General features: G+C 38.4%; 1 protein-coding gene across 1 annotated transcript; it reads left to right on the top strand.

Moving 5' to 3' along the window:
- Positions 1 to 13: 13 nt before the first annotated feature.
- LOC140950195 (uncharacterized) lies at positions 14 to 14,759 on the top strand. The gene is made up of 15 exons (XM_073399395.1): positions 14 to 83; positions 797 to 886; positions 1,168 to 1,225; positions 1,916 to 1,957; positions 2,731 to 2,805; positions 2,964 to 3,121; positions 3,970 to 4,083; positions 4,797 to 5,680; positions 6,490 to 6,739; positions 8,254 to 9,898; positions 10,629 to 10,711; positions 11,527 to 11,606; positions 11,838 to 11,936; positions 12,298 to 12,363; positions 13,259 to 14,759. Exons 2-15 carry the CDS (start codon positions 826 to 828, stop codon positions 13,316 to 13,318), a joined length of 3,675 nt encoding a protein of 1,224 aa, XP_073255496.1. The 5' UTR covers positions 14 to 83; positions 797 to 825; the 3' UTR covers positions 13,319 to 14,759.

The following is a 14,759-nucleotide window of genomic DNA, read 5'->3' on the forward strand; positions in this document are numbered from 1 at the left end:
TGCGCACTAGAGTGAGAGAAATCAATATGGCGGACGGTTTGCCTTCCGAGAGGTTGTCGAAGAAAGTTACGCCTTTTTTGAAGGTACGCTAACAGTTTTTCTGCTTAAACGTATTTTACTGTTGTAAATCTACAAATTGTATCTTTTGGCATGAAAAGCATTTCCTTGTAATTTTTTACGAATCCTTGCTTTGATTCATCGCTAAACAGCTCTCTGGTTTTCCGTTGTCGCCTAAATCCCTCGCCAGTTGTGTACTTGAAAACACTTTCAACCTTTTTATAGGTTAACCCAGGATAATGCACGAATTATGAAGGGAATATTACAGTTTATTTGAAATGTTTAAAATTTAATTTATTTTTCTTAGAGCAGTTGTTTGATCGCTGACTTAGAACAGATGCTTAGAAGGGGTGTGCGATCGAAGGACATGCATTTACGTTAAATTGCAGAAAATCCAAGAAATGCCATTGTGTAATGACAAATATTTGTTTGAGACTATATGCTTCATCGATAGGGACTTCTATTTTTTTTTTCAATTCGCCATCTTCCTTTAATCGAATTGCATGTTGTACGAATTATTTATTTTTTTTATTTCTCTCTCGTCAAGTGGTTTGACATCTTTTGTTCTTACATCGCGTTTCAAATTTGGCCATCAACAATTAAGCATATTTTCCTAGAAATCTTTTCCGCATTTGTCTTTCCTTTGTTTATTTTAATGTATTAATATTATACTATGTTATGCACCTTTATTTTTAAACTTAAAAATACATCGTAGTGTTATTTTTCCTTACTTTTTAAGAGAGGATCATGATGATGTGTTAAGTCAGGATGTGTGCAGAAATGATGGATATCACCAGAGATGAATCAAAAAGAATTCTCCGTAGGCTAGGTTAGTTGACCTTTGTTTATTCACCTACCAACAACTGTATTAGAGTATCAGAAGTTGCAGTGTGATAAAAATAATATTACTAATAATAATATTGATGATGATTATGATGATGATGGTAATAATGTTGTTGATGATGACGTTGATTATATTGTAGCACAATGTACATTATTATTCGCAGAAACTACTAAATTATCTTTTTTTTATTTTGTCTTGAAAGCTGGAAGGATTGCATTGGTCAATCATGTAATCATAATTTCTTTTCCTTTTTTTTTTTCATTTAGAGTTAGAAGCATATTCTTCTATTATCAGTGCATTCAGGGCCCAAGGAGAATTAAGTCGGTCAGTTGATTTGTTTGTCTTATAGTAATAATGAAGTGTCCCCAATTAGTGCAGCACTTTTGGTGTGCTAGAAGCTCTGGCATGTTGATAAAGTTGTTGATTGATTGACAGTTATAATAAGATACCCAATATTTTTTTTTTAGGTAAAAATGTACTTTGATTAATTACTGCTTGTTTATGATGTGGAATTTTTATAAGAAAGGAAATCACAGTACGGAAGAGATTTGGAAATTATCAGTGAAAACTAGTAAAGGCGGTTAATATTATAGCTCCTAGACTGCAAGCAGTCTCTTATTTTTCTTTTGAGCTACAGTAAATCAAGAGCAGGCACCCTATAGCTCCCAGCATAGAGATATGTCTATGAGTTGTACTTGCTATACACTTTTTTCCAAAATGGTGGCAAAATTCTCTATTATTTAATCTTCTTGATCATTGGCCTTCTATGTTTTGTTTAAAGGTGAAAGTTGTTTTTGAACTCTGTATATGCAGTTAAAGCAAACAAAGCTGACTAACATAAAGATAACAGAAAGGAATATTGCCACCATTTTGGAGAAAGGTGTATTGTGTCAAGCAAAGAAAAGCAACAGTGGTGATTGACCTGGGAATGGTAATTTTGTACTCTATTTCACCAACAACAAGAAGGGAAAACTGTTATTCACATTCTTAACGCATTTTTTTTTCCATATATAGGGCTAAAAAGAAGATTTTGCAGGAACTGGGAGCTCAGCTCAGGTAACTGACTGAACTGTATTCTTCATCTTACATCTTACCTTCCATTGTCAACTTCTACTGCAAATTTAGTTAGCAAATTATTTTTCTACTTACCATGGTGGTTGATAGCTTGGAGCGCTGAACACTTACATTACCATTATTATTTTATGATTAATGTATTATTGTACAATTTCAAAAACCATAGTTCATAGTTCCCCCCACATAAAATTTTTAATGAACTTCACTGTAACGTTATATTATGCATTTCCTTTTCTTGGGTTTGGAAGGTTACCAGTCTTTTCAATACAAGTTAATTCCTTCAAGTTGTAAATAATTTAATGTGCTTGGCTTAAAGAACAAAGAATATTCACCCAAAATTTTTTGGGTGAAAATTTGCAATATTGCAAACTTTACTTGAAGTGATTTAAATTTTTGTGCAGTTTCACTGCTTGAGTTCTCCTAGCAAAACGACAGGATTCTGTTTGGAAGGGTAGGGATGTTTCCTGAAAATTACATGATGCAGGTGGAGTAATCAAGGCTTGAAAAAATCTTGAATTCCAGTTTATCCTTTGGGCAAGCAGCTGTCATATTTTTGTTGCACAGGGTCACTTCTTGCTAGTCTTAGTGAATGATTTTATAAGAGGATGACTTGCCTTTTTTTGTAAGAAAATCTACCTGTATCAGACTACTTTTAAGCCCTGAGCCATATGTTTTTACAACTTGATATACTGTTCACTCTAATAGTGATGTGTGACAAAGTCATTAAAAGTCTTTTGGCACTTTGAATTTAATAGTATATCCACTGAACGCCATAGAGCTGAGGTGCGAAGAGCCTATAGTGATGACAGATTGGCTATCGTGGCAGAAAGGTACAGTAGGCTTCAATTTCCCTTAACGTTTTAAGTCTCCACTACAAAATGTAAATGCTAGGCTGTAATAACCATGGCCATCAATTAAAAAAGTCAAGAACTACACTCTTTTTGCAATAATTTAGTAACATAATGTTTGTTTGCACGTTTTTGTGAAGTATTTATGGTGCTGGAAGCTGTGCTGAATGGGCGGCAGAAGGAAGAAGGCTTGTTCCCTTGATGCCACGTCTTGTGCCTCAAACAGTGTTCAGTGCTTCAGCTACTGCAGCAGCTAATTCTGCAGCTGCAGCCAATGCTAAGGCTCCAGCCTCTTCAGGTACTGTTCATCAAACCTGTTGATATTATTACATTAACACTCCCTGGGTTCAGCAAATACAGCAATACGTAAGAAATGTACCGCAAAAGTGACAAGTTTTGACTGTTTTTTATTCCGATTGCTCCACTCTTCACACACTTGTCAGATCAGATATTGGAGAACCATATTTGGAATGCCACATGTAGCATCACACTATGCCAAGTCACACAATGACCTGGTACAATAATACTTGAACTTTAGGGTGCATATATGTACAGGTCATGAAAATCATGGAAAGAAGAGGAAATTTAATACTTCAAAATCCAGTCAAAGGCTGTGTTGTGAGAAAAATTGAAGGGAACTTAGTACCCTTAAAATGTTAAATCCACATTTCTCAGCATATGGTTTCTATGAAAAAAATAAAGATCCTCTAGTTACCTGGTAACAAAAATTAGCAGGCAGCAGGGGCCACTGGACATTCCTAAAGCACGGCCTTGCAGTCCTGGAAATCCTGAAATAAGATCCCCACACGTAAGAAAATATATTTCTTGTCCCAATTTTAGGCACACATGTACATCATTTCTTACCATCCATTTACCACTGTAGGGTCTTATTTTGTAGCCTACATGTAGCCGCACCCTCCCCCCAACAAAGGAAAAATGGAGAGAGGGAGCTCCTTCTGTCCATTTTTCCTTTGTCTGGAGTAGGGTGCGGCTACACGTAGGCTACTTATTGTGCCAGTAATTGTATCTTGCATGGTCCTTGCTTTCACTGTCAGGGTTGCTTAATGTCCCTCTTGAGTGTCATCATTGTCCTATGTTTGAAAGCCATAAGTTTTGTTTGATTTGTTTTGATTTTATTTTCCTCAGTCAACAAAGCTGGAAGTAGTTCAAGTTCACTGAATGCCACCACAAACTCTTCATCTTCTTCCAGTCCACAAAACAGCTCTAAAGCTGCAACTGTGAAACAGCAGACTCAAACAGGTTAACCCACTCCTCTTTTGACTTCACCCTCTGTTTTATGAAATCAACATAATTTTACAATTCTGCTTACTGAGTACCCCAGGATGTCACAAAACTAAGAAGATGCTGTAAGTGGCGAAACAAAGCACTGTTGCAGATTACATGTGATAGACTTCATTCTATGTCAATGAAGTGAATAAAAATTGTGCTTTTTTTTAGCATTGTAGGCATCCATGATTCATGACAGTGATATCATTCTTCGGGTAGCCCACTATTTTTTTTCTTTAAAGTGTTCTTAGTCTCTTTTCTTAAATGTATGAAGAGCTGAAGACTTTTTTGTACACCCCATAAGCAAATGGTGGCTGTTTTCATTCTATTTCTGTTACAGAAGTGGTCAAATTTGATTTCAGGTTGAAATATTTTACCTTAGGTTGATTCTCCATCTCCTTTGTCTTCAGGTTCTAGGGATAGGAGGCAAAGGAAATTGAGTACTGATATTAACCAAGGTTTAATCAAAGTTAACTGGAAATCAAATTTGACCTGTATCATTTCTCTTTACCAGTCAAGAGAACAGCTTGCTGAATGGTGCCACTAAACTGAGAGGGAAGAAAACCTGAGTACAAAAGATTTGAACAACTGTCTTTGAAAAATCTTTATAATAGGGGTCTGCCCAAGGGGGTGGGGGAGGAGAAATAAAATGACTGACACATTAATTAATGTTATAACCATCATAGGTACAGCACAGGGGAGTGAAGCTGATGGTTTTGACGATGATGGTAAACCAAAACGAAAAAGACGGCTTAGTGTATCAAGTCTGAATAAACCTGTGACAAAAGTTACCATTCCCACCCCTACGTTGGTGTCAAAAGCACCAACTAAGCAGACCACATCAGTAAGTACTATGACCAAGTCTGGCAAAGCTCTCGGACCTGCTGGCACGGTTAAACCGGTTCCGCGTATGTCACCACTCCCTGCCTCTTCATCACAGGTGAAGCTTCTTACTAAGACAGTGGCAGTGTCGCAGGCAATCTGTCAAGCAAAGACTGTTCTTAACTATAAAACTATGACGACTGTTGCATCATCACCGGCCAAAACGCAAACAGCAATGACTCAGTCAATTCCCAAGAATCAGAGCAAAGTTGCCTCTGTTTCCGCTCCTAAAGCCGTCTTGGCATCAAAGACTTCCCTGTCAACCGTGGGTAAGGGTGTGTCCACTGGACCAGCAGCAAACCCAGCGGCCACTGCAAATCCGATTGGGGTTGCTCTTAAAACCAGTTTAACAGCAGCCCAACTGGCTTCAAAACAAAAAGCAAAGCCAGCAGCAGCCAGATTTAAACCTCTTCCAGGAACTGTTAAATTCAAGTCTGTCACGCCAGCTACCATGGGAACCTGTTCAACAGTTACCATGGTAACCCCCAGTCCTAGTTCTCAGGCCTCCTCGACCTTGCCAGCTGCCAGCACTCAACCTGTGGTGCGAGTCATTCATGTCCCAGGAACAGGAGGTGTTGGCGTGAGCAAGCCAGTGGTTGTTATGACAACAGGTCTCACCAAAACAACAGTTGCAGGTGTTGTGCCTGGAGTAAGCAGTGCAGCCAGCTTAACAAAGACAACATCTCAGGTAAGAAGATTGTCGCTGTTCATACAAAAGGCTTTTAATAAAAATAAATAAATTGACTTATAGGGGAAACACATTAGGCCATTTTCAAGTTAAAAACTCTCACTTTTAAAACAAGGCTAAGTGCAAAATCTCTCTTAGCTTGTAAAAGTGAGTTTTATTTGCATGAGAATAAAAAAACCTTTTAAATCAATGGCTTGGGGCAACTCAAAAATGGCCTATTACTAGTAACCCAGTAGTTTTTATTGTGGTGCACAAATGCATTTGTAAGGACAGTAGCAAACATTTGAAAATAAACATAACATTGTAAAGAATCCCAGCTGGCAGGAGGCTAACCAGCTGACAATTTCAAGGTTGACTGAGGAGTTGAACGTTGGACTTCAGAGAACAAACCGAGCTAGGGGCTAGGGCGGGGGGATTGAACTTGTTGCCTCCGTATTGCGATTTCAGCACTCTAACCGTTTAGCCATCCTAATTGAATTATGCAGAACAAGGGAGGTGCTGTAACTAAAGGCTTAAATCATCTAGTAATAAGGCAAATAATGTAACTCTTCCAAATGTTAACAGTGTCAGCAAGTGCGAAGAAGTTTGTCGAATTTTAACCCATCAGGCCCCAGTTGTTCAAAAGGTGGATAACCCTATCCAGTGGATAACTCAGTCGGTTTTCCTGATACTTATCTGCTGGATAATGATTTATCTGTTGGATAGTGCTATCCAACGTTTTAGCAACCGGGACCTGATTATTGAAGAAATATTTTGAATGAATAATATGAAGTCTTATTCATTGCAATCTTCATGTTATTGTTGATCAGCTGACTCAAAATCCTTCAAGCAACAAGACTGTAGCCTCGACATCTACCACTTCATCTTCTCTGTTGAAACCCAAAGTTTCCAGTGCAGTAACTCAAGCAGCACCATCAGCATCAAAAACTGTTGTCATGACAACACTAGTAGGTGGGACAAAGAGAGTGGTTCTCTCAGTCCCAGCTCCCTTGCAGCCTTCTCCAACGGTTCCTGCCCCCACTACCTCCTCCCAGGGAATTGTCATCACTAAGACACAAGGTAAATGGTTGAAATAAATCACCTTTTTAGTTCCGTTTTGCTTTAAAAATTATTATATGGCCATTCAGTTTATACTGCTAGGGTTTTGAGAAGTGATATGATCAACATGTCACGAGCACAGGACAAAGAAAAAAAGGATCATTTTACATTTCTAGGAAACTGCCCACCTACCCCTCCCCTAAGCTAACATTAACACTTACTTTTCACTTAGGGCAAAATGCTTGCTTAGGGGAGGGGTAGGTGGACAGTTTCCCAGAAACGTAAAATGATCCGAAAAAAAACGAGTCCCCGACAGGAATTGAACCTATGACGTTCCATACACCAGTTGGATGCTCTAACCACTGAGCTACGACGGACTTCTGGAGTGCTGGACTATAAGCAAGGTTCATGTATGACATGCATACTGCTAGGATCAGCAATGTTGAAATTGTCATGTGTGTGGTAATAAAGAATGATGGATTTTACTTATAAGTCAAAACCTGTTTAATAATACGGGCACAGAGGAGGCCATAGGAAGTGTCTATATTAAATGGGTGTCTGTATTAACAGGGCTGTCATTAAGAGCTGGGGACCGGGGATCTTCCCTTGCCCCCAGCTATTTTCATTTGAAAACAGAAGATGAATAAAACCAAAAGAAATCCCTACCTGTTTGATTCCCCACCTACTTGATGCATTTTTCGCAGCAACTTGAAATCTTACTGACAACCCTGGTATTAAGCTGGTTGAATGTAGGGAGGGGCTTTCTTCCCCCAGGGAAAGGTCTGTCCATAATAATGAGGTGTCCATATTAAGCAGGTGTCCATTGTCTATAAAGGGTGGTTTAACTTTATTATGAATGTGAAGAGATTTTTAAAAGGATGTTGCAAGCGGCAATTTACATCAGATTTAATATTTTAGAGTTTTTAAAAAATGGTGACCAACTGTCCCATAACATAGTTTAATGCCCACAATCGGCGACAAAATTGTTGAGACATTGTACTCAAATAGGGTAACTTCGGAGAACAAAAGAATCTGCACCCCTGACGCTGTCCCCTCCATTCAAAGTTGGGGTGTTTGTTGTTTTCTATAGGTAGCTCAAACATTGGCACAACATTGCATGGAGGGGATGGGGGAGGAAAAGCTATATTTCCTCCTTTTGAAGTTAGTAAAACATCAAAAAGCCCAGTTTTGGGCAAAGTGTCTCAACTCATTTTGTCACTGATTGCAGGTAAAGAAAATCCTTTGCATGCTCTAGAAATAGGTCCAGCTAAAGACCAAAGTCCAAATGCAGAACTTTTTAAAGGAAGCTTTTTTAATGGAACCCTCTTTTTACTTAGCTATGTAACAAATTATTTAGACCCTAGAATTTTTAGTTTCAGTCTGAATTAAAGTTTTAAGTACACAAAATATGGGATTTGCAATAGAGCACTTGAAGGATTTTACTCATAGGGATTAAACGATTAACAGTTTAGTAATTACCTTGTCAAAGGCTGCTGGACCTTTGTAGTTGATCTATTTTTTTCAATATATTTTAGGTGTTGGATTGACTACCCTTGCTGTCACACAGTCCACTTCTAAGAAGGACAATAAAATTGCTCCAGCTCTAACCACTGTCAATATCAAGCCATGTCCCACCCAAATAACACCCAGTCTGTCTGCCCCAACTGTCACCACGCAAGTTAGATCAAGACCCCTCCCAGCCATTCTTCCTGCCCCACCCAAACCATCGAGCATGACACAAGCACCATCAAGTGTCACCGCTGCCTCAAGCATCAGAAAGCTTCCTACCATCTTACCAGCACCAGCCAAGAATGTAACTGTCATTCCAACTGTCTTAGTTCCCATGGCAACTGGTGTGGGTGCACATGCTGGCGCGCAACTGCAGTCATCAGTGCCGCTGGCTGTTAGTACCACCATCTCTGGTGTAGGGATGCCAGGTCTGAATGATGTTACATCACAGCAGTATCCATCTACTTCAGAGTCGGGTTTGATTTCTGCCGATCAGAGCAACCACAGTTCAGTTATGAACGAGAATAGTGAATTATCGGAAGTGTCAAGCTCAAAAATGCCTGTGATAAATGAACCAAGTTGTGTGCCTGAAGGTGACAATAATACATCGTCTGAAGATGACTCTCTCCTTATGTGCTCAGAAACAATTGACAACAGCTGTAGTATCACCGAGGCACCATCTACTGTTGATTTTTTTACAAGTGTAGCAGAGAGCACACCCATTAAAGACCAAGCTGAAAACAATGCAGTTGATCTGTCACAAACGTCATTAGATTCAACTGAGGAACATGAAGCGACTCGCAAAACAGGATTAGGCCCATTGTCTTTGCAAGATATTGAAGTATCTGTCTCTGATTTAGACACTGAAAATGGAGTTCAGAAAGATTTGTTTATTGAAGCAGACTCTTGTGAAAATCACACCGAGGCATTTGCAGAATCTATTGAAAATGTCACAGTACAGAGACTGGATGTTTCTGGGGAAATTTCTGATATAGCAGTGGGTGGTTTGTCTGAGGAAATCTATGCCGAATCAGATGTGGCTGATCTTGAAGAAGAGAAGGATCACAGACAGGAGGAAGATTCAGATCAGAGCTTATCTTTGGGGGAAACTCATTGTCATGACAAAACTGTGAGTGTAAAAGATGCTCAAGATGGGTTGCCTGTGGAGAATCCTGGGTTACCTGTGCAGAATGCATTACAAATAATTGAAAGTTTCGTGGAAAGCATGGAAGCAAGCTCTGGAGGCCAAGTGGATGATTCCCAACTTCCATCCCACAATTTTTCTTTAGGATTCACTCAATCTTCTAATTTGCAAAATTCATCTCTGCCTGAAGTTCCTGGAAATACCTCTGAGAAGGGAGATGTAATCTGTGAACAGCTAACAGCTGTAGCAGATACTGTCAAAAGCCTTGGGGAAGGTCAAAACTCAAACCTTTTAACAAAATTTGAGGAAGAGAATTGGGACTCTTCAGATCCGCCTATTGATGTCTTGTCTACTTCCACAAGCAGTTCAAACAGTGCTTCAGAGAGTATCGAGTTGACAGAGAAGGAAATCAAAGCTCTTGAAGCCTTTGGTAGTATAAGAACGAGTGGAAGAAAAAGGAAACCTCCAACATCTCTTGATGTGTCACCACCAAGGCAAGTTAGTGGCTGGGTTCGTGGTGCTCTTAGGTATGTAACTATGGCTTGTACAGTACAGTCATTTATCTGTTGAAGTTTATTCTGTCAACAGCACTCTAGTGGTAATGGTGGTGGTAGTGGCAGTGGTGGTGATGATATAGGTAGTATTTTTATGTAGTAGTAGCAGTGTTGTCAGTGGAAATGCTGGCAGTGAAAGTGGCAGTAGCAGCATTGGCAGCAGGTGTAACAGCCCAATGGTATTAGTGGTGGTAAAACTTAGTATTATCTGAGAAATGTATGTAATAATGAAATTAGAGAGATTTAGAGTCACGTATACGACAAACAGAAAACATCATACTCATCATTGAGAATTGTTCTTGAAATAGTAAAAGAGCAGATAAAAACACTCCAAAACAATTCTTATGGATTAACCTGGTGTCAAACTAAATGGCATGTAATTAAGGGACAACTTGGTCGCACATTACAAATTCATGTCCGCCATTTGCCGAAAAGTGAGTTGTAAATCTCTTGACTATTGTCTGTTTGGTATAAATAAAAATAATATGACGTGGTAAAATGAGATAATGAGATACCAAGTTCTTGGTAAGTCAAAATTCATTTTCTTGAGCCAAGCACATTTTAATAGTTAATTGTTCAGACCCTCTGAGGTTAAATCTTTTGAACCTGGCACTGTTTTGATTCAAGGTATACTGGTCCAAGTACTGAATGCAGGCAGTGCTTATATTGACAGTAACTTTATTTTTAATACCATGTTCTGCAGTTTGCTGCAAAAGGTTGCTAGTTATCGAGGACAAGGAAGACGGAAAGGTGACTTTGGGGCTGCTTCCTGGTTCCTCAAACCAGGTACCTTATAAATACAAGTCTTCTCCTTTTTTTTTCTTCTCCCCAAATAGAGTACCATGGGAGGGGCGGTATGATGCTTTAGTAAAGTAAAACATCTCAAATGTCAGATCAAGGGTCAGTATTTTAGTCTTGGCTCTGTCATTAAGGTATTTTTTCTAATCTTCAACACATTAACTCTCACTGTCCACTAACTTGTAATGATAAGTACTAGACTTATCCACACATAACCGTGTTTTTCCCTGTTGGAGACCTCCTTGGCTTGCGATTTATTTGCATCTTGTCTGGAGGGAATTACAGGGTGTAGAAATAATCTTAGAGACTTAATACCACAGCTTTGCCAAGCTAAGTGGATATCCTGTGGCTCACATAGTAAACTCCTTGTTGTGGTGTCAGTAGTGAGTTCTTTTCTGGACCTCACCCTTTGCTTCTAATAATGGCAAAATGAAAAATATTGCAAAATCCTAATATTTAAATCGTGCTATGCAAAATTCCTGCCAGCAGGTTTCACTTCAATGGTAACACCATTAGTATTTAGTCCACAGATGCAAAAGTTACATGTACAGTGGGGAATCATCTAAGCATAACTAAACTTGTTCTACAGTGTGACTGAAAAAGTAAACCAGTTCAAATTCCCTCCCAAGAGATTACACATTGTAATTCTTTTGACTCAAAGGATGAAATCCTATATGGTATGACCCTTCAAGTGATGGCCACTGAGCAGTACCCTCTCATAGAACAAGAATTTTGTTGTGTTATTTGCCAAGAATTCCTGTTTAATTCTAACATGTTTTATTGTTGGCAATTCCTACTTACAGTTGACCCAGTAGATGCACCAGGCTACTACAAAGTCATTAAAAATCCCATGGATTTTGGCACGATAAGAGTTAAACTAGAGGTTAGTCAAATTACTTTTGAAAGTCTTCTTCTACTTACAATAATGTTACAACACAATGGTACCATTTTATGATTATGTTATTTTCAATGTACTTATTTTTTAAGTTGTATTTTATCTTCGGATGTAAGAACACACCTTGTGAACATGACTTAGAATACTTAAAGTTCTTATTGTTGTTACATAAAAGTAATTTAAAACATCTGACTTATCACTCATGAATGCTATTTTCAGACTGGAAAGTATCAGGAGTATTCCGAATTTCATGCTGACATGATGTTAGTGAAAACAAACTGTTTAAAGTACAACCCACCTGGGCACGATGTGCGACAGGTCAGTGCATAATAATACTAGTGTTAGATTCTGGGAAACTAAACTTCTCACCTACCCCACCCTCCCTTAACCCAATGTTAACATTAACTTCTCGTTCAAGGCAAAAAGTTGAGTTATGGGAGGGGTAGGTTGGCTGTGTCCTAGAATATTTTACTGATCCACTGTTTATTATACATCATTCCAAGCTGGTTGAGCAAGTTAAAACGATGCTTGTGTTGTAAATGGCTACCCAAAAGGACAAGATTGGACTGGCTTGCCTGATTTGGATTTTCTGCTACATTTCTCACCAAGGGAATATTTTTTAGGCTTATGTAATAAATCTTTTATCATTTTGTGTAAAGTACTGACCTTTTTGTTGCAGGACTGTGAGGAAGTTTTCCGTTTTTATGAAACAGAGTATGGGAAAATGTTGGAAAGATGGGAAAAGGTAATTTGAATAAATAAATAAATACATAGACATTTGGTGCTTGATTGAATTAGACAGAAAAATAGATTGAATTAGATAGAAAAATAAAATCACTCCGCTGTCAAATAATTCTGGCAGGTTTTTAGCTCTTATATTAGTTTATAAACCAGCTGAGTAACAAACCAAATATAGCTACAGTGATTAAAGAATCAGGCAATTGATCAAGAGTCACTTGCATGTCATCTTCCATCTACCCCTCTAAAGCATATTGCCCATGGACACCTCCAGGAGCAGTATCTAGGGGTGTGTGGGTGGGGTTAATCTGGTGCCCATGACACCCACATCTTACTCCTGGGTTCAAACTTTTCACAGCAATGCTCCTTTTGTACAGTACAAATTTGCATCTTTTTATCTCAGCTTTTCTGTGACTTATAAAGCCACAGCAAATCATAATATTGTTGGGAACTGCTAAAATGCACCACCCTCACCTCTGAAATGATGGTGATTATATTGTAAGGAATGTTGCTGATATTGTTCGAGTGAGGCTTTAATAGAACCGCTGTAATTGAAAATGAGGGTTAATCCCTGATGATACTGTTGATCCACGATTGCCAGGGTGTAACTTTCATTTTCCAATTACTAAACAGCAATTGAAAACCTCACTCATAATATTTTACCATTAATTTTGAAACTTGCTGCTGAAGGACAATAAGCCCTGTTTCTGATTATTTTTGCCCTTGTCATTAATTTTAATGATAATCAATGGCCTACTGTCACAACAGATATTTGGCTCATAGGGCAACAACCACTTTGTTTTAACCTGTCCCTGTTAAAGGGGCTTGTAATAACCTAGGTTTGGAGTTCCTGGACAAACATTTATTTTTGTTAACTGCTGCATTTATTTGTTTTATTTCAGTGTCATGTTTCTCCAGCAAAGAAGCCAAGACTTACATCAAAGTCAGAGACCTCCACATAAGATGCGTAAATTGTCATACACAGTTTTACTATTTTAGCTTGGTTAGAAACTATGCATGAAGATATGCCTACAAAACGTAAAAAAAAAATATTGTACATTTTGTATATTTCAACTACAAATTAATGGTTAGTGACATACTTCACCTTTTAATACTATGCTGCTGAATGACCTCACAGAAATTTAACGTCATGTGATTAATACTGATAAACTTAAGTTATATGATAAAAATTCACCAATCACAGATCACAAACCTTCCTTCTTGCACACTATGAGCAAACCATACCATCAAATAGTTGGAATTTGAGCCGAAAGGCTAATTTGTTTGAAAGTGTGAGCTCAAAAAAATCTATAAGTGAGGGACTCATGCCTAAGATGCTCTCTCCTCCGCAAAGGCTCCCGTATTACAGGAAAAATAGCAATAATCAAAAAATTAAAAGAAAGCACACTAGAGGGCTTCCTTTTCCATTCTCCCCAGCTTCCCTACAACACAGAGGCCTCTGCAGAGGAGTCTGAGAGCCTAAGATGTAATAGTTGGCAGGTATACTTAACCCTTTAAGCCCCAGTATCCACATACAAATTCTCCAAACTGATCTCCATACATTTCCTTTAAGAATAAGTTGGGAGAATTTGATAAAAAGATCAAAGTATTTTCTCTTTGGTGAGCATTTTATTAACTCTCATAACCTTGAGTTTTCTCTTGCCAATGTATGGATATCGTTAGGAGAAAATTGATGTTGATCACTATCGGGACTTAAGGGTTAATTACCTTTCCTTATTTAAGAAAGAAAAAGCACTCCCTGGCTAATTGAGATGAGTTTTTAAGAATTTTACATAAATAATGCCCTTATAAGGAACAAAAGTACACTGACCATACCTTTGGTTTTATAGCCTGCATAGCAGCCAGACTAAGACCAAGATAGAGAGCTCTGTACAGTCTATATCAGGGATTTAGACTGTCTGTAATGTAGGCTATGAGGGAGATGACACTGTCGTCTACCCTTCAAATTCTATTTAAGGTCTCTGTCTTTGTGTCCCTTTGCGAGGATGTTATTAAGGTCTTGTTTTTGTCACTAATAAGTTCTTGGTGTTGTCATTAACCCTCTTGTACAGATAATTCCCCTTCAGACTGCAACAGTGTTGTAAGTTGTTGTTCACTGCACATAGAAGGCAATAGCCTACCAAATTGTACAGCATAAACAGTCAAAACTTTTTACAGGCATCTTTGTGGGTCGAGCACCTCCTAAGAGTTAAGTTCCTGTTTGTTCCTCAGCCATCTCTGTAACCCTCTTTAAGATGGAAACCTGTCCAATATGTGGACGCTTGGTGCTGGTCCCAATACTTAGAGAGGGATCATTGTCAACGTTTCCATATTTTTATCATTATTATTATTGTGTATATTTTTTCATCAGAATGTGTTAGTCTGCACTGTTCAACAAGCAAA

Source organism: Porites lutea, chromosome 10, assembly GCF_958299795.1.
Source record: "Porites lutea chromosome 10, jaPorLute2.1, whole genome shotgun sequence".
NCBI classification, from domain to species: domain Eukaryota; kingdom Metazoa; phylum Cnidaria; class Anthozoa; order Scleractinia; family Poritidae; genus Porites; species Porites lutea.